The sequence below is a fragment of the Onychomys torridus genome, chromosome 3, assembly GCF_903995425.1.
Source record: "Onychomys torridus chromosome 3, mOncTor1.1, whole genome shotgun sequence".
NCBI lineage: Eukaryota > Metazoa > Chordata > Mammalia > Rodentia > Cricetidae > Onychomys > Onychomys torridus.
In genome coordinates, this window is record NC_050445.1 from 130,974,119 (window position 1) to 130,995,191 (window position 21,073).

General features: G+C 39.3%; 1 pseudogene and 1 gene segment (V, D, J or C); both read right to left on the bottom strand.

Moving 5' to 3' along the window:
• Positions 1–233: 233 nt before the first annotated feature.
• LOC118580247 lies at positions 234–7,549 on the bottom strand (annotated as a pseudogene).
• A 10,589-nt stretch (positions 7,550–18,138) lies between these two features.
• On the bottom strand, positions 18,139–18,991 carry LOC118580248. The segment is given in 2 exon segments: positions 18,139–18,542; positions 18,943–18,991. Coding segments are annotated over 2 exon segments (453 nt in total).
• Between the last annotated feature and the right edge of the window lie 2,082 nt (positions 18,992–21,073).

Genomic DNA, 21,073 nt, shown 5'->3' on the forward strand with positions numbered 1-21,073 from the left:
AAAGGTCTCATACCATAATTAGAAAATATCCACAGCCTTCTTTACTGGCTTTCTAAAGGGAAGACAGCTCTTTTTTAAATATAATTAAGGGAAGGACGCAGGACATTGATTTATGTAAAAGGACATTGATTCACAAACCTGCCTGTCTACTTAGACATTGCTATGAGTGGCTGTGAACATTCTGGCAGGATGAAAGGTCATGGGCATGAAAACTGGGTAGGTTGCATGAGGAATTACTCCTTCATTAGCTCCTTCAGATTGTCCTCAATTCCACTCTTGCTCAATTCATCTAAGCTGTAGTAACAGTGAGCAATAGTCTCAGCAGTGATGACCACCACATGGAGGCTATGAGTGTCTTTGAATATCTGGCACCCTATTGCTGAAGAAAACACCATGTCAAGTTCCATGTAGGTTCCCCCAGCATTCCTGTGGTAGAGGCCATAAAATCAACTCTGATATCTGCTCTTGTGAGCTTTTCTGCCATCTCCTTCCACAAGGCCTTGGTGAAGTAGAAGTAGTCATCACACCCCTGAACACTCTGCAGGAACAGTGGGATGTGCTGGAAGACAATAGAGTCCTGGCACCTCCACTGTTTTGCGATATACAGCTGTTGTTGGTCCAGTGAGTGGTCCTGGGCCTGCTTCAGTTCAGGGCACTGGAAGGCAGTCTGTTCATAGAAAAACTAGGAGTTGAGCACAAGGAACAGAATGTCCCCCACCGTGAAACTGAAGTAGTCTTCTCCCCATATTTGGCAGAGCTCCACTGTCTCGGTTTTTGGGAACAAATCTCATGTCATGGTTGCACCAGTGCATTGACTTGGTCAATGGCTGTTAGTATGTGTTGCAGGTCCTTCCTCCAGGAAACTCCTGGCATGGTGTGGGTGAGGTCGCCACAGTGATCAAAGCTATGGGGTTTGGGGTTCAGCTTGTTGATGGCCTCAACAGCTTGCTCAGTGATGCCTAACTCTTGCCCCTACTCAACACTGCCATTGTCATAATCCCCAAAATACCAGGCATTCACAGCCCCAACTGGAGGTCTTAAGACCAACGGATCTGCAGACCCCCTTAGATAAAGTAGAATGGGCCTTTCCATTCCCTTTCCTTTTCTGAGGAAAATGCATGCAGGATCCTGACCCAGGCTTGTGGAAAATGTTCCTCATCTCCTCAGATCACCTGACTAGTGATTTTCTGGCCTTGCCTAGGCAACTTCTGTAGGAGGAGAGAGCAATTCCACACTACTCTACAGCACTGTCTGAATAGTTTTACTGAAAGCAATCCTTTTTTTTTTAATGGTTAAGGAGAATGTTTTTATTGTAAAGTAAGGAAAAGTACAGCCAAAGGCATCTGGAATTGTCCAGAACATAGAAAGAGAATGGAAGACTGAACAAGGCCAGCAAACTGAACCAGGCAATGGGGTGGGGTGAGGTGGAGATAACATGAGAGGAAGACAGAGAGAGTGTGGGCAACTGTAACTAAGAGAGAGAGAGAGAGAGAGAGAGAGAGAGAGAGAGAGAGAGAGAGAGAGAGAAGAGAGGCATCCAAGGGAGAAGACAAAAGAGAGAACATGGCCAAAATAGTAGGATTATATGGCAATGAGAATCTGGGAAAAGGAAGCACAAGAACTGGAGAAGTTTAGGGTCCTGAAAGCAATTCTTGAAGGATGAATATTGAACATGCCATCCAAGAAAGTTCAGAAGCAATTCCAAGTAACCATGTTGGGAAGGCAGGCAGCCAGGGTACTGTATGAGCAATGAAGTATGGGGAAGAACATCACATTGTTGGGTACTCAAGAAAGTAACAACAGACTGTGTAGGATAGAATACTGCAAAGAGAACAGCAGAGCTCATGATGCACTTCGGGCTACTGAAATATTCTTGGAGGAGGAAAACATTGTCTTTAGTTGTGTATTCAACAGTGAGCCCACTAATCCCAAACAGATTGTCCCGACCAGCAGGATCTTCAGCAGAGGCCCTAGAAGGGGGAATGGCAAATGAAAGGTACAAGAGACACAAAGAATTGACAGCCAGACAGTATTCTGATCAAGCTGCAAAATTTTATTTTTCTCAGGTGGGTTTTATAGTAAGTAAACCAGGAAACTTTCTTTGGGAAAAGATCAGGGGACTGTTGAGTTGCCAAGCAACCCAACCAAGCAACCTAACCACAAAACATTGCTACTAATGGTCACTGTAGCAGAAAGATAAGGAAATGTTAAGTTATTTTCTAATAATTCAAGACTTGTCCAGGCATGTCAAAAGTTTATGGTTAGTGGCTCAACACTGGACAACAGAAACTTAACTCAGACAGACAATATGGCTGGCTCTTAAAATTGTCCTTGGAACATATGATTACAAACTAATCTCAGGATCAAAGAGACATCCTAGTTAAACTGAGGGGGATCACAAAACAAAACAAATGACCACGGATGTAAATAAGGAAAGTGGAATTGTAGGGTATAGAGAAAAGACATAGTATGAATGAGAGCAATAATGCAATATATGCTTGTATAAAATTGTCAAAGTACAAATTACACCAATAAAAAAATAATATTTAAAGCATTGTAACATATTGCAGAAAATAAAAGTAGTGAATTAGGTCAAATAAAAGACCAATCTAAAAAGCTTTAAGTAAAACAATTAAAAAGGGACAGGGGCCGGGCAGTGGTGGCACACACCTGTAATCCCAGCACTCGGGAGACAGAGGCAGGTGGATCTCTGTGAGTTCAAGGCCAGCCTGGTCTACCAAGTGAGTTCCAGGAAAGGTGCAAAGCTACACAGAGAACCCCTGTCTCAAACGCCCCCCAAAAAAGGGGGCAGACATTTTTATCCTACTCAAGTTACACAAATTGTCTGGAAAACTTCAGACACAGAACTCTGAAGAAAAGAGAATGTGACTGAGCTTTGGGGTTTCAGGAGCTTCCTTCACAGAGTAGATTTGAACTGAACCACAAGAGTGGGCAGTGTTTTTCTTGTGACATTTTTATGATGTCAAGGATGTGAAATTTGATGAAGGAAATAGACTAGACATGAGTAAAGTCTCCAAAATACTAAGAGGTTTTGCCACTGGGGTTATGTGTTTGACATTCTGCTCACCTGTATTGGTTCTGTTCCCTGTATGTTAGCCATGTCTTTCAGACATTGAATGGGTGGGCCAGGTCCAACATCTTGAGGTTTCAGTTGCAAACCAGGCTTCAATTTCAAAGCTTCATGATGGGCCACTCAAGTCTTAATCATAGAGAATCCAACCCTGTCAAAGGGTCACTTGGCCTCCGCAGCTTTCTGAACCTGCAGAGAAGAATCCATGTCTCTCAAGGTCCTGTATTTTCCAGGTTTCTCAAATCAGTATCATATAAATGGTGCTACCACATTTTCCTGTCAGGTAGGAATGGAGCCTGCTCCTCTTGGGTCACAGTTGCATTTCCTAAATAATATTGGAAATTTGTGACTGTATAATGCATATTTGAGGTGGCTTAAGTCTAAAATTGCTAAATACAAATGTAAGACCTTTATCCTCCACTAGGAGCATCTAAATCACGAACATTTTACTTTATTTTGAACAAAACTTTCAAATGGGCTCTATGAAAGCGGCAAGTGCTAAGAGGTATGCATCCCTTACAAATGTGTTTAAAGGGTTGGTTTCTCTTGTTGTGAACAAGAATTAAGCTGGGAGGACTTTTGGAAACAACACTTGCAAAATGGAACAAATGAAAATTAGATTAATTAGGACAGACAGTGCATATTAATCTTTCAGTGACAATAAGATTGTCACAAAATTGGACAAATTCAAGGAAGTAAATGTGGGAAGATTAATACTACCAGATAAATTGGTGCACTTATATATCCCAATATATAATGACATTCTAGATGATATATTTAAATGGAAACAACACCTTGTTTTGAAATAAATAACAATAAGATTTCATGTTTCCATAGAAGTAACTTACTTGAATTTAAACTCAACAGATAGTATTCATGACTCTAACTTCACAGAGTTAACACTTGTAGAGAGGAAAAATAAACGGATAATGAAAAACTTGTTAGAAGTAACAGAATTCAAATTTCCAAAACAAGGAAATGACATGTTAAAAATGAATTGCATAAACATCACCAACATTAGCATCTCAATGAGACAGTGAAATACAAGGAGAGAAAGAGAGGGAGGGGGGTGAAACAAGACAAATGTCTACAGATAATCTGAATCATGAGATTCATAATGAATTGCAAAGGGCTAGGTGAAATTAAATGTTAGAGAAATGAAGAGTGTCAACACTTCTAAGAAGGGAGCTACTACAGAAGAAAGGTTACAACAGAAGCCAGATCATCTCAAAATGATCCAGACCTCAGTCAACATATGACTAGTAATATTCAGAACTGATTCCAGATAACATCGCAGCCACTTTTTGAAATATCTGTGGGGCAAAAGTTTTTGAGGGATCCTGTAAAAGGGCTCTATAGCCATGTTGACCCTGCCCTCAGCCCTCTTCATACAAGAGAGGCTTCTGGTGACTGTGACTATGACCTCTCTAAACCCTTTTCCTAAGGCTCTACAGTATTTCCAGCTAAGACTTCTGGGTTTCCAATCCCATATTGGCACCTAGGCCACATGAATCTCTCTTGCTGGGTAGCTGTCTAAAGAGGAAGATAGCTGGTTGCTTCTCTGCCTTTCTGAGCTAGCAGATTTTCACCCAAGCATCTTACTCCTGGGTCTTTATTGGTAAAATAGAATGATAGAGACTTAGTTAAAGACTAAATTTTGCTACCGAGGCAGAAGCAGTTCCATCAGGATGTAGAAGTCCCACCAAGCCTCCACCTGAGCAGTGGGGCCAGTGACTGAGGAGCCTCAGTCAGTAGCTGAACTAGCAGTAGATTCAGGTGCACCCACTGTGACAATAAAACAAACCTCCATTCTGCATTATCCTTTTTCTTACAGAAAAACTTTGACCTGAACTGTCAATTCTCCTTCTCTAAAAGCATAAGAACACTCTATTGGGAGGTATCTTTGTGGATTTCTGGGGACCTCTTAAAGATACCTCCACAATAGACTACTGGAAATGGTCAAGAGAAAGCCGAAGCTGACCTACTCTGGTGATGAGATGGCCAAACACCCTAACTGTCACAATAGAACTCTCATCCAGTGACTGATCGAAGCAGATGCAGAGATCCACGTCCAAGCCCCAGGTGGAGCTCCAGGAGTCCAATCTGCAAGAGAGAGGAGGGACTGTATGAGCAAGAGATATTGAGACCATGATTGGAAAACACACAGAGACAAATAGCCAAACTAGCTGAGGAGATCCATGGATCCACTGGATCAGGCCCTCTGGATAAGTGAGACAGTTGATTAGCTTGAACTATTTAGGAGGCCCCCTGGCAGTGGGACCAGGACCTGTCCTTAGTACATGAGCTTGCTTTTTGGAACCTAGGGGCTATGCTGAGGCATTTTTCTCAGCCTTAATGTAGGGAGGAGGGGACTGGACCTGCCTCAACTGAATCTACCAGGCTAAGCTGAATCCCCAGAGGAGACCTTGCCTTGGAGGGTGTGGGAATAAGGGGTGGATTGGGGGGTAAGTCTAGCAGGTGGGAGGAGGGAGGACAGGGGAATATGTGGCTGATATGTAAAATTAAATTAATTATAAAATAAAATAGTTGAAAAAGAACACTCTAAGAATACTTAAGGTGAATTTGACAATCACTCACTTTCAATAATGTTTTTAATAATTCAAGATTTTTCAGAGTCTCTGTCAATTTCTCTGTCTTTACATTTTACATCTGTCTGTCTGTCTGTCTGTCTGTCTTTCTCCTTTCTCTTTATATATATATATATATATATATATATATATATATATATATATATGTGTGTGTGTGTGTGTGTGTGTGTGTGTGTGTGTGTGTGTGTGTCATGAAAAGATCATCTCCCAGCACTCTTAGAAGCTGTATTGGTCATCTGTGTATCCTACATATTTCTCCCCTCCTTCTTGGTGTTACAGCTGGACAGGACAGGACTATTGATTGCATTTCTCCATGGGGAGCTGTCCAGTTAATTTAAACAGAAAATTACATTTACTGTCTGCAAAAATTGGAGAAGCATCTAGCAAGAAGCAACAATCTGTGCAGGAAACATAAGAATATTCCTGCCCCTGCAACAAACAGATCAAAGGCCACAAATCATATTTGTCCATATTGTATACATATTAAAATCCCTTGTGATTTTTTTTAAAAAAATATTTTATTCTTAAGACAACAATTTTAAGGTTAAAAGTTGAAGGAAATATTACTTTGATGATGGGTGATGTGGGCTTAAGGAGAAATATTGAAAATGTGGTTAGAGATTATGCTGGTTTAGTTAAATGTGAGTTGTTATGGTCTCCAAGATCCTTGACCTCAATAGCTCTAGGTAGTTGCCTAATTTTCTACTACCAGACATGATTTTTCTTTTGATTAGTGGGTCTTATACTCAATTAAAAATCTTCTGATTACCTCCAAGGTAAGTAGACCAGTATTTACATTGCATTTTTTGACATATTGTACTGGTCATGTTTTGCTCATATTCATCACAACTGAGTAGGATTATTGTTGGATTCCCTTCCTTAACAGCTTGCATAGCACCTTCTGAAACCGTGAAAACTAATACCTTGCAGAACATTAGGTATAATGATATTTTAATTTCAAAGCAAGTATTTGGGCTGAAAAAAATATTATAAAATTTATAAAATCTCTATCAAAAATATATCTATGACAATGTATGTAAAATAAGAATACTGCATTTAAATTAATATAAAAATTATAATGTAAGAAGGAATTTAGTATGTGACATAAAAATGTTGGATATTTTTAATGTATAAGTAAAATCATTGCACTTATGAGGTCTTCATACCATTGGTGGAGAATTGTCACCATAAGGAAAGAGACATGAGACTGAAATGGCATGTTGTATTGAAGTAAGGAAACCTTAGAACATAGTTTGTGCTTCTTGGAGATGAGAAGGCAGAAATGGATTTTCTTATTAAGGCATTGGATGAAGCATAGCCTACCTGGGTCTGATTTTAGATCAGAAAGAGTCCTGTACACTAGTACTAAAAGATGATCACTTTGTTATTCCAGACAGTGTTTAGGTTGTATTCATTTATTACAGGAGATACTTAAAACAGATACATGAAGTGTCTTTTTTTCTCTTTGAGAGTCAGGTTGCCCCATGGTTTTAGAAGTCTTGGAGGGAAACCTTCAGTTTGAAATGTGTACTAAGAGAAAGAAGAAGTAAGAATATTGAAGAGGAAAGATTGGTAGTATTTTAGTTACATCAAATAATTTCATGTAAATCATTGTCAGATAAAAATGCTTGCAGAAAAGAACACACCAAAGATTATTCATCTATATCTATATGTATATATATTCCAACTTTGGCTACCATGAGTCATCTTACCTCTCAGCCATGTGGCTATGCTCATGAACAAATTTTGTCACTGTATTTACACAAGGTAGGGAGGATTTGAACAGACATAAAGTCAGCTTTTCTCTCTTCATGCTCAGCTGATCTGAAAGCCCTTGGGCCCTCTTCATGTTGCTGCTTCTTACATAATGAAAGAATGTAGATGCTGGCAGGTGGTTCCTAAGGAATAGCCAAGGCTATTACTGTCTACCAGTCTCAAGTTTAACCTACTCTTTAGGAGTTTCAGTCTCATCCTCATACATATACTTGGGACTCCTGCTGTAGTGCTCCCAGAATTAAAACACATGAGGCAACTGATCCATCCAAGGCAAGATTTTTGTTGGAGTTTGTAATATAGTGGTAGAAATAGACATAGCATGCATGTGACTATAAACTTCCAAGCAATTCAGGCTACACTCAGCTGATTTGCAGTATGAAATTGGTCATTCACTCAGTGTCACTAAATTGGTCTATAGTGCCAAGAAACTGGTTTGAAACTATATCTGAAGATCAGCGGAGACTGGTTTGGTTTTAGCATGTAAAATCTTCATTGTCTTTCTATTAATCCATGTGAGATCCTGACTTGATCTGCAGTTATGGAAACAGCTTCGTCAGGGCCAACTGGCAAGAGTGAGTGCAGTCTGGGTTATCATGATATTATCCACTGGATACTAAAAGTATAAAAATAAGGAAATGTTATTTAATTTGCAGACATAGCAAAATATCTAAAATATTTCCTCTTATTCTTTATTTCCTCCTAATCATGTTCACAGCTTTGGTTCACATTCTAAAAAGTATTTTATTCAAAAAATGCAGAGATTTAAAAATTATAACGCATGCTCCAGAATTAATCTTAACCATAATCTTCAATTCATAGCAGATCTATGACCAGAACACAAATTCTTGTTCATTCTGGCACCTCTTGCAGTCATATATCTAAACCCACAGAAACATACTGAACCTTTAGCTGCCATCTCACACACTGACAGATCATGGATAAGCAGTGTTAGGGCCTACAAGCCCATTTTATGCTAGGCATCTGTATTAGCTAGGGTTTCTACTGTTGAAAAAAATGACCAAAAGGCAAATTTAGGGAGTAAAGGGTTTTCTTAGCTTATACTTCAACATTGTTGGTCATCACTGTAGGAAACCAGGACAGAAACTCAAACAAGGCAGGAGTTGATGCAGAGGCCATGGAAAGAAGATGCTTATTGCCTTGATTTTCCCAGCTTCTTTAACTTGATTTCTTATAGAACCCAGGACCACCATCCCAAGGATGGCACAACCCACCCTAGTCACACTCCTACTGGTCAATAATTGAGAAAATGCCTTATAGCTGGATCTCATGTAGGCATTTCCTCAACTTAAGACTCCTTTCTTTCTGATGACTCTAGCTTGTGTCAAGTTGACACACAAAACCAACCAGAACAGAATCCATCTTGGCACCCATTAGCCATCTGTTTCTGACTCCAGTTACTTAAAAATAAGTTCCCAGTAACTCTGACTCAGTGACTCCCAGCCAAAAAAAGTGCAACCATGAACATCTACTTATTATGATATAACATGTTTATTCTCATAAGTGAATTCTAACTTTGAACTGTCACATTTGAATGATTAATCTGGAGTATGTAAGGTTGGAATTAAAGAGGTCTGATCAGAGAATGATTGAGAAGAGAACAAGATGGGTGAAAATGATAGAATGTGTGTGATGTGAAAGTCGACAGTAAGAATTCTAGGGGCCAAGAAGTTTAAGTGGGAATAGGGCAAGGAATAGGGGAAAGGAGAAGATGTTGAGTAACCCAAAGAGTGTTTGAAAAAAAAAAAACCATGGAAACACACTGTTTTTTTACTCTATAATAAAAAGAGGATCAATGATCAATGAAGCACACTGCATGGGGGTAATGCTCCTCTAGAAACCACAGGTTATAAAACAATGTCATATATAGGAACCCTCATTGTGAGAGAAGCCCCAGACCACAAAACAACACAGACTAATGTCAGTTTTCTTACTTGTCCACCAAAACTAGGACACAAATACTATTAATGAAGACACTATACATTTTGGTCACAGAACATAGAGAAATGGTGCTAGAATTCAGCTGAAGATCTCCTCCTGGCTGGTTAGCTTTCTCAGTTCTGGAAGGTTTTGCTCTGCAAAACCATGGTGTAGAAAAATGTTATCAAAATTCTTTCTCAGCTGTGGACTTCATAACCCTCAGCAATGTCCATCAACCTGGTAGGATGGTAACTGCTGCAATGATCCCTATTGTCAAGGGACATAGGAGTATACAGCAGGTGACAACTAATGTTTGACAATCAACCTACCAGACATATAACTTCCTGATGGGGAGCCCCACAAGACAAAGCTATGGGATCACTGGCTGTGGAAACTGGTTGTCTTCTGTCTGTAACTTTCTCAGGTGCCACTGCTATGTCTCCCTAATAAGAACAGCTGTGAGATTCCTTCCACAGCCCTCTGGTAGTATGTTTTACGTCTTTGGGCATACTTATAGTTGTGGATGATCAGCTTATGATTTCTGTTTAAGCTATATAATTTTAATGTATAGAAACAATACTGGAATATTTTACATTACTCAGATTGACATGGGATTCTAAGTCACAAAGACAGCCTTTTACATAGACAGCTACCTTTAGACTTCAGAGCAGATTCAAAGCAGGCTGGTTGCCCCTAGAGACAAATACATGAGGTCATTTTTCTAGGTATTGTTTTACTTGCTCAAGGTCAAAGCTTGAAGAAACTTTAGACATAACTTTCTCAGTTACTGACTTTTCCCCTGTAGTCCCAGCCTCAGTTAATGCTAGAGGATCAAGGTTCAGCCAAATGTTTACTTACTGTTTGGGATCCCTCACTAACTTAGAGATATGTGCATGGGTCATTGTGACATTACTAACCTAAGAGAAACTATGTGACTTATCTTCTGTTTTGAGAATGGGTAGGGGCTTAATATGTAATGTATAATTGTCCAGAGGTTGGCTGAGAGAGAGCAGCAGCTGTAGTATGGAGAGAGATGGCTGTGTATACAGATTGTGAGTGAAGTGTGTGTGTTTGTGTGTGTGTGTGTGTGTGTGTGTGTGTGTGTGTTCATGTGCATGCGAGCTGGGCAAGATATGAAGAAGAGGAAGCATGAGAGAATTGTGCGGATGAAAGAGTGAGTAAGTGAATAAAAATGAGTGAATAATCTAGAAGAAGTATGTGTGATTGAGTGTGAAAGAGAGAAGAAAGCTATGTGTAAGAACTGCTGCTACATAGAGAAGCTATGCCTAGGAACTGTGTAAAATGCTGTATGGTGAGAGAGCTATGTAAATGAGATGTTCAGCTGTATGACAGGGTGGAGATTAGCAACTGTGTGGAGGCAAGGAAGATAAAACTGTATAGAAAAGAGATGTAGAAGAGAAATGTATGTAAAATAAATACATGGAGCCATGTGAAAAGATGTATGTATGTAAAGATCAGTAGCTATATGTAACAGGGTAGAGATATGTAACTGTGTGGAAACAGAAAGGATCAGAGACTATTCTTAAGATGAAGTAGTAGAGGAAGTTAACATCAGAAAGCATGTGTGTTTCCTTGCTTCATCAGTTATAGAAAGATTAAGACTTATTCCTAATTACACTTAGTTTAAAAAGTTTTCTTATTGCTCACTCCTCTGAGGCATTCCTTTTATTACCCTGAGCTGATCATGGAAGCTCGTCTCTCACAGTCCACATTTCACTATCATAAGGCTAACCTAGAGCTTTCTGGTTAGATCTGTGACCCACTCACTGGCAGAGAGCTAGTTTCTGATATTGAAAATCCAACCCAGAGTACATGGCTGGGGATGTCACGGAAACTATCAGGTAACATACAACTGGTGTTTTTCTGAATAGGCATGGTGTCAAATTGTTTTATTAATTATTGTTTATATACCTGTAGATAAGTGATGTTATCAGCCTTCAGCAGAGAAACTCCTTTATCTAATGGGTGATACTTATTGTAGAAACTCACAGAGCTTGAAAGTACTAAGAATAACTATGGTGTGTTCACACTTATCATCAATGGGATGTGTATAGCACCCCTCATGCTCAAGGGACTTCTATAACAGGATTTAGGAAGAATGTAAAAATAAAAGGATAGCAAGGAACTATGCTGTGGGATGTTCTGTATGTCAAATGTGTTGCTCTGATTGGTTAAAATAAAGTGCTGATTGGCCAGTAGCCAGGCAGGAAAGATAGGGTAGGTGGGACAAGAAAGAGGAGAAGGCTGGGAACAGGAAGGCTGGGAGAAGACACCACCAGCCACCGCCATGAGAAGCAACATGTAAAGATACTGGTAAGCCACAAGCCATGTGGCAAAGTATAGACTAACAGAAATGGGTTAATTTAAGATAGAAGAAGTAGATAACAAGAATCCTTCCATGGCCATACAGTTTGTAAGCAATGTAAGTTTCTGTGTGTTTACTTGGTTGGGTCTGAGCATCTATGGGCCTGGCGGGTGAGAGAGATTTGTCCTGACTGTGAGCCAAGCAGGAAAACTCTATCTACAAATAGTGCCCAACGTGTTGGCAAGAGTTTCTACCTAAAACCTGAGAAAAAGGATTCTAAAACAGAACTAAATACAGCTTCCTAGTTGTCTCTCTCAAGTTAGTGGCAGCCTGCTGGTTTGAGCTACTATGGCGGGTTCCTGGCATGTGCCTCTGACCTGCAGTATGGCGGGAATGAGGAATCTACAAGCAGCACTTTACTCTGCTGCATGGTACATTTAGCCTTTGCTAATTAAAAAAAAAAAGTTTCTGGGCTATACACTGCTTTGATAGAACTGCTTCTGATAGTTGATGGTACACATGGCTCCAGACCCAGAGCTGGCAGTAAACTGTACCAACACCATGTTGGGAAGATGAGGTGGGCGGAGCCAACAGCCACAGAGGTGTTTCACTCTTACAAAGATAGATATTACACAGAGAATCTGGTTTATATTGTCTTTGGGATTTTTAACTGCAGAAAAAGATTTGATCGTAAAAGCTGTTGAGTTAAATAAATATGTAAATTTTAAAGGTAACTTGACTTCAAAATTTGGATATAAGGATATGTTGCTTTAGAAAAGAGTCTCTGCTTTTGTTTCCACAGAAAGCCAAAGGCTGTGGATTTGTTCCAGATTAAGATACATCAGGTTTGATCAGCCAAGACCACCTGAAAGGTCTCTGATGACACCATGGCCGATGATCCGATATCCAGAATGGTTTCAAGGCAACTGGCTTGGAGGTTTACCCTCACGGACTACTCCATAATCCTAAAATGTTCCTTGTGTCCCCATAAAATACAGTGCCCCCTTCCAGCAGGAAGTAGTAAGAGAAACTATGCCCAAATTCCCAGCTGGCTTTGGAGATAGAATTGACTCACTCCTTCTCTAAACCCAAACATATTGGTAAAAAAAAAAAAAAAAAAAAGGGGGGGGGAGTAAGAGATTTTTATGTCCCAAATCAAAAGAGCCCTCTGGTGTGGGACAGAAAAAAAAACAGTTTTTTTTATTTAAAGCAGGTTGATTATAAATGCAATCTCTTTCTAAAGAAGAAAAGGGGATATAATACAGATATAATAGGAAAAAAGGATAGATTAAGGAACTTACTTCTAAAGACGAACAACTGGTTTAAAATGTTTTACATTGGTATAGATTTTAGTCTATTGATACAAACATAAAGTTAATTTTGTTATACTATATGTATATTTCTACTCATGTTTAAGGTATTATGTTTCAACAAATGGTGCTGGCATAACTGGATGTCAATGTGTAGAAGGCTAGCAATAGATCCATGTCTGTCACCATGCATAAAACTTAAGTCCAAGTGGATCAAAGACCTCAACATGAATCCAGTTACTCTGAACCTGATAGGAGAGAAAGTACAAAGTACTCTTGAATGCATTGGCACTAGACATCACTTTCTAAATATAACACCAGTAGCACAGACACTGAGAGAAACAATCTATCAATGGGACCTGTTGAAACTGAGAAGCTTTTGTAGAGCCAAGGATATGGTCAACAAGACAAAGCAACAGCCTACAGAATGGGAAAAGTTCTTCACCAACCCCACATCTGACAGAAGGCTGATATCCAGAATATATAAAGAACTCAATAAATTAGACATCAAAATGCCCAACAGTCCAATTAAGAAATGGGCTATAGAACTAAACAGAGAATTCTCCACAGAGGAAGTTAAAATGGCTGAAAGACATTTAAGGAAATGCTCAACATCCCTAATTATCCAGGAAAGGCAAATCAAAATGACTCAGATATACCACCTTACTACACCTGTCGGAATGGCTAAGTTAAAAAACACAGAAGACAGCTTATGTTGGAGAGGATGTGGAGCAAGGGGAACTCTCCTCCACTTCTGGTGGGAATGCAAGCTTGTACAGCCACTTTGGATATCAATATGGCACTTCCTTACAAAATTGGGAATCCATCTCCCCCAAGACCCAGCTATAGCACTCTTGGGCATATCTCCAAGGAATGCTCAATCACACCACAAGGTCATTTGCTCAGCTATGTTCATATCAGCATTGTTTGTAATAGCCAGAACCTGGAAACAACCTAGATGCCCTTCAACTGAAGAATGGATAAAGAAAATATGGTACATATACACAATGGGGTACTACTCAGCAGAGAAAAACAATGACATCATGAGGTTTGCAGGCAAATGGATGGATCTAGAAAAAATCATCCTGAGTGAGGTAACCCAGACTCAGAAGGACAAACATGGTATGTACTCACTCATAGGAGGATATTAGATGCAAAACAAAGATGACTAGACTGCTACACAACTCCAGGGAGGCTACCTAGAAAACGGGACGCTAGGAAAGACCCAGAGATCACCCAATGACAGAGAAATGGATGAGATCTACATGAACAACCTGGATGACAGTGGGAGTAATGAAGGGCAAGGTTTGAGGGAAAGAAAGCTTAGGGGAGCAGGAGATCCTAGCTGGATCAAGAACAGAAAGGGAGAATGAGGAATAACAGACCATGATAAATGAAGACCACATGAGAACAGGAGTGCTCGAGAAGTCCCCAGAAGTCCACAATGATATATCCTCTTTAGACTGCTGGCAATGGTCGAGAGAAAGACCAATCTGACCAAATCTGGTGATTAGATGACTAAACACCCTAACAGTCGTCTTGGAACTCTCATCCAATAACTGATTGAAGTGGATGCAGAGATCCTCAGCCAGGCCCCAGGTGGAGCTCCAGATGTCCAACTTTTGAAAAAGAGGAGGGACTGCAAGAGCATGAATGGTTGAATCCAAGATTGCAAAAAGCACAGGGACAAATAGCCAATTGAAAGAAAGCACATGAATTATGAACCAAAGGCTGTGGAGCCCCTAGCTAGATCAGACCTTCTGGATAAGTGAGACAATTGAATAGCTTGATCTGTTTGGGAGGCACCCAGTCTGTGGGACTGGGACCTGTCCTTAGTGCATGAGCTGGCTGTTAGGAACCTTGGGCTTACACAGGGACACATGCTCAGCCTGGAAGGAGGGGACAGGACCTGCCTATACTGAATCTACCAGGTTTAAATGAATCCCCAGGTGTGCCTTGGTCCTGGAGGACATGGGGATAGAGGGGAGTGGCTGGAGGGAAGGTGGGGTGAGGGCAGGAGGGGGGAAGACAGGGTAACCCATGCTGATGTATAAAATTAAAACACATAATAAAAAAATTAAAAAAGAAAAAAAAAGAAAGAAACTTACTTCTAAAGAGCAACAACCTGTTTAAAATGTTTTACATTGGTATAGATTTTAGTTTATTGATACAAACTTAAAGTTAATTTTGTTATACTATATGTATATTTCTACTTGTATTTAAGGTATTATGTTTGTACAGCTCATTTAAAATTGTGATAGATAATTAAAAGTAGATTAATAATTAGTCATCTATGATAATCATATTTGTAGCCATGATAGTTAAGTTTTCTAGGTATATATAGATATATTTCAGATAGACAGTAATCTTCAAACACTTCAAAGGTCTACAGAATATGGCATTTAAAATATTATTAAAATTTAGACTTTCTGGACAGTAAGACATATCTGTTCCTGGCAGTACCAATTTACTTCATAGAGGAGAATGGGCATTGAAGACACTTCATATGGAGTTTATCTTCACCTTGGCAAAAATAGCCATTTGGTCAAAAAACTGTTCTTGCCTGGACTGCTTGATCAGCTGGACGTGCAGGACCCATAGAAAGGTGACCACTAAACTTTGCTCGACAAAATGGTCCTTCAGGTTTCTGCTTCGCAGAGGAATCTGCCAGACATTCTACAGAACACTGAGAGAATGAGAGAAGTGTCCGAGAGACTCTAGCCCTGTGGGCTGAAGACAAATGCCCCAACTTTACAAAGGAATATTAGGTAACTGTCCAGGCTGCCAGCTGTCTCTGTCTACTCTTGAAAGACTCCCGAAAAATGCTTACATCCTTCTCCCGGTTCTCAGGTAATATTACATCCTTCTGAGGCCTTAGATATGATTGAAGACTAAATAGTTATAATTTCCTCAGTTATGATAAAAGATAAATTAGATAGAAAACCTTAGACTCACAAATGTAAGATAGATAGGATATCTTCTTTAATATTGTAACTGTAATTCTTGCTTGATAATTGTTTTATTATCTAAAATTTTACTATATAATAGTTAAAACCTTGCTTTAAAAAAAAGAAAAGGGGAAATGCTGTGGTATGTTCTGTATGTCAAATGTGTTGCTCTGATTGGTTAAAATAAATAAAGTGCTGATTGGCCAGTAGCCAGGCAGGAAAGATAGGGTAGGTGGGACAAGAAAGAGGAGAAGGCTGGAAACAGAAAGGCTGGGAGAAGACACCACCAGCCACTGCCATGAGAAGCAACATGTAAAGACACTGGTAAGCCACAAGCCATGTGGCAAAGTATAGACTAACAGAAATGGGTTAATTTAAGATAGAAGAAGTAGATAATAAGAAGCCTGTCACGGCCATACACTTTGTAAGCAATGTAAGTTTCTGTGTGTTTACTTGGTTGGTTCTGAGCATCTATGGGCCTGGCAGATGAGAGAGATTTTTCCTGACTGTGGGCCAGGCAGGAAAACTCTATCTACAAACTATGTGAAACAGTAGAATCTGGACATGATCACTGTAGACATTGCTGTGATTTCCTGCACAAGATTGGATTCATCAACATTTTATCATGAATGGAGGAGAACCTGATGAGTTCCTCCTCTTCACTAACAGGCTTTTAGCAGTTAATGGCTTTTGGGAAAGGCTGTGCCATTCTCTTCAGTGTTGTGCTCTTAATAACCGTTAGGCATCAGCAAGCTTCCATGTTCTAATACATAAGACCAACTCAAATTCATGCAAGCAAAGAAAATTAACTCACTGACTCAAAGAAAAAAATCATTACTGTTGGAAGTGGGTGGGCTAGAATAAGAGTTTCAGTGTTAGATGGAAGATGATAATTGGAAGTGAAAATAGAAATATTTATATTTATATTATGTTTTTACATTTCCAAATCATATAATAAACTAAAATAAAACAAAATAAAAAATGAACAACATAAACAGTTATATGGGACACAATTGCATGAATGCAAACTTATATTGTTGTTTATGGAAAGAGGAGAGCAAGGTGAACATATAGAAGACAAAGTTAATGAAGTTATAGCTGAACATCCAGGTCCTGGAAGCTCAAAGACTCTCAGGTAAATTCAATGCAAAACACCTGTCTGAAAAAAGATAAAATTTCAGGGAAAAAAGACACACACACACACACACACACACACACACACACACACACGGTGGGGGGGTCAGTTACATTGAAGGGAATCCTACTAGACAGACACTAATTTCTTAATAAGAACATAAGAAGGGGGAGATAACTGGGTACTATAGCCAAAGTTCTAGCAAGAAACAACAGCAAAAGATTTCCTGTCCACCAAAAAGTACAAATTACAGAAAACTTCTGAAATGAAAGAAAAATAAGCACTCTCAGGAAACTAAGGAAAGATAATTTAACCTGAAAATAGTCTTACACTAAATTTACCAAATTTACACAACTATGGGTGAAAAAATTAAAATTTTATCAGTACATAAAAACACAATGCCAAAACAAATTGGAAAAATAGAAGGGAAATATACAAAACAACCAGAATGTTCTAGCATGGATATTTTCCTACCCATCATTAACTATCCATGTCCTTGGAATAAAACAGTCAAAACAGTAACAACAACTGGATGGAGATAAAAAGAACTATTTGTTCATCAGAAAAGAAAAGCTTCATTAGTAATATAGTGTGAACTTAGGGAATGAATGAACATACTTTACACAAAGAGAAAACAAAGGAAAGTAAAATATACAATATTTATATTAATAAAATGAAATCTAAGTCAAAAGCCTAAAATGTGACAAATGAAGTAATTATATAGTAACAGAGACAGTTTAACAAAGGGATATGTCTCAGTTTCCTGTCTGTTTTATAGGATAATTTTGAAAGATGAAGGCAGATGAGGGCTGTTGGATCAGAATGGATTTTCACTCGGCTTTAACCCATCATTCATCATTGCTGAGAGAACAGTTGTTCACTATTCTCCTGAGGCAACTCCATTGTTATGAAGCTGAAGAAACCTGAGATGCGACTCTCAAGGGGTAGCCAAGGCAGGTGCTCATGTTCTGAGTCCCTCAGCTGCAAGCAATAATCTCAAGTTCCTCAGCAGCTATCTCTCACACAGATAAGCAACATATGTGGCAGCTGGGCCTCCCCAAAAAAGGATGTTTTTGTTAGGGTCTGAATCACTGTGGGAGGAACATGTGACTCTTGTATACAGTAATATACTCCCAAATCATCAGGCTCCACTCTGCTGATCTTGAGTGTGAAATCTGTGCCTGACCCACTGCCACTGAACCTGTCTGGGACTCCAGAAAATCGGTTGGAAACCTTGTATATCAGGAGCTGTGGAGACTGGCCTGGCTTCTGCAGGTACCATTCCAAATATGTGTTTCCACTACTTAGTACAAGGCTCTGACTAGACGTGCAGGAGATGGAGGCTTCATCTCCAAGGCTGACAGACAGGGAGGTTGGAGTTTGAGTCATCACAACATCACCTCTGGAAGCTGAAATAAAGACAGAGTAGTACAAAGTTAAGGACATACTTCATGTACAATCTTTATGTATTCGTTTTTGATATTAATTTCAAATGAGATGTTCACTTTTACAAACAAATCTTCCTACACTAAGTTTCCCTTATCGATAAACCAAGTGAATTGAAAGCCCTACGGGGCTTCAATGCAAGACTTATACTATCCTATTTAATCTGTGCCATAATCTTCATTATAAAGCAAGTTCTCTCCTATCTGAATTCTCCGTCTAATAGATGTATACCTCACAAGCACCATCCTGGAGGATAAGACACATCTCTCTTCTTATAAATGGACAGAATACATGGAATAAGCAGTGATACCCAGGGCTCATCCTCCATACCCATTCTCCCTTCTCACTTTCCCCTGTCCTCACCAGGAATCCAGAACACCATCAGCACCAACAGCTGAGCAGGCCACTTCATTTTGAGATGGCAGTCTGTGGAGACTGATCAGTCATCACAGGATGCCAACCGAGCTTTTATCTCAGACTAGCAAGGGTGGATCCTCCCTAGGGAGCAATATGCAAAGGCCTGTGTTAGTGTTACAGTATAGATAGAGAAAGAGTCATGCAGGCTTCTCATGACTGCAAGAAGTGTATAAGGTATCGTCTGTGTCGGATGACAATAGTAAAACCAAGTGTAGTTCTTAGGAAAAGAACATGATGAAATCTGTCAGTCTGTATGACACCGGACACTTAAGTGCTGCGTTACAGAAACACTAGAAGGGGCGAAAATTAAGACATGTATGCAATAATTTCTTAGGAGTTGAATATTTGTGCTTTTGCTCCACTTTCATAAATTTTGCAGAGAAATGAATTTTTATGAATGTTAAATGTAGAAGTTAGGATCTGCCTTTACTAAGATTTATTGAATTTGTCTCTGTAGGAGTGCAAAATTAAATAAACATACTAGGAAGGCATATTATAAATGTTTATCATTAAAATGTTAAAGTGAAGATTATTAAAAATAGTTGTCATTGGGTGGTGGTGGTGGCACACATCTTTAATCCCAACACTCCAGAAGCAGAGGTAGACAGATTTCTATGAGTTTGAGGCAAGCCTGTTCTAGGACAGCCAGGACTATAACACAGAGAAACCCTGGCAAGAAAAACCATAATAAAAATAATAATTGTAATAGGAAATAAGGTTTGAGGAAACTTGCAATTTGGGGATTGGTCCCTGATGTTTGTGGCTATTAATATTTTGCAGGTGAATTTCAACTCATTTGTTTAATAGGAATTCGATATCTATAACTATTCATCCAGCAATTATACCTCAGTAAAAGTATATTTTCTCATTTATTTATTTATCATGTATTTGAATGTGTGTGCGTAGGCATGTTCATTCCATAGCACACAGCGGGAAGGCAGAAGTAACTTGCAGGAGTCAGTCCTCACCTGCCATGTTGGTCCAGGGAAAATTCAAATTGTTTTCCTTGGTGGAAGAAACTTATTTGTTGAGACATCTCACAAATTCTCTCAGTGAACTAATTTTAGTACCATATTTTGAGAATAGAAAAATTTCTCCCAGCACTTGGGAGGCAGAGGCAGGTGGATCTTCGTGAGTTCAAGGCCAGCCTGGTCTACAGAGCGAGATCTAGGAAAGGCGCAAAGCTACACACAGAAACCCTGTCTCAAAAAATAATTTTTCTCCAGGTGTTGATAGATCATTCATCAATTAAGAGTGCTTGCTGTCCTTCCAGAAGACCTGAGGTTAGTAACTAGCACCCATGATGAGCTGCTTACTTTTGCCTATAAGATCCAGCGGACCCTACACACCCTTCTGTCCTATGTAGGCACCCACATACATGTGTGCTTACATACAGAAAAGACACCAACAAATACACATAATTTTAAAAAGTAAAGTCTCTTTTCACAGATAGTCATCTAATAGTTCTGTACAAGCACAAGAATACAATGAGTGCTTTATGCCTCACAAATGAAATAGGAGATCAGGACAGCCTGTTATGGTGTGATGAGGGCCGTAGTCTTGGTTGTTTCTGTCAATTTGATATAAGCTAGGGTCATCTGGGAAGCAGTAACTTCAGTTGAAAAAATATTTCTATCTAAGTGACCTCTAGACAAGTTGTAGGGTATTTTCTTCATTAATGATGGATGTGAAAACATTCAGCCTTTTTCAACAGTGCTGCCCCTTGTCAGGTGATCCAGAGTGATATAAAAATCAGATTGAACAAACCATAGGGAGTAATTCAGTAAGCATCACTCCTCCATGTCTTTTATTGCAGTTCCTACCTCCAGGTTCATAACCTGCTTGAGTCGCTGCCCTCAGTTCCCTTCATGATAAACTGTAATATCAAGGTCCATTTTGAGCTTAGAACTCATATAAAATGTTCAAAATATTGACAGTATTATAAAAAAAAACAAATGTGTGACATTTCTTGTCCTAAGTGCTTTGTTTGCTTTGTTTTGTATTTCTTGAGACAATGAGACATGAGCTGTCATCAGATGAATGATCTCCTTGCCTCTGCCTCCCACGCTAGCAATGT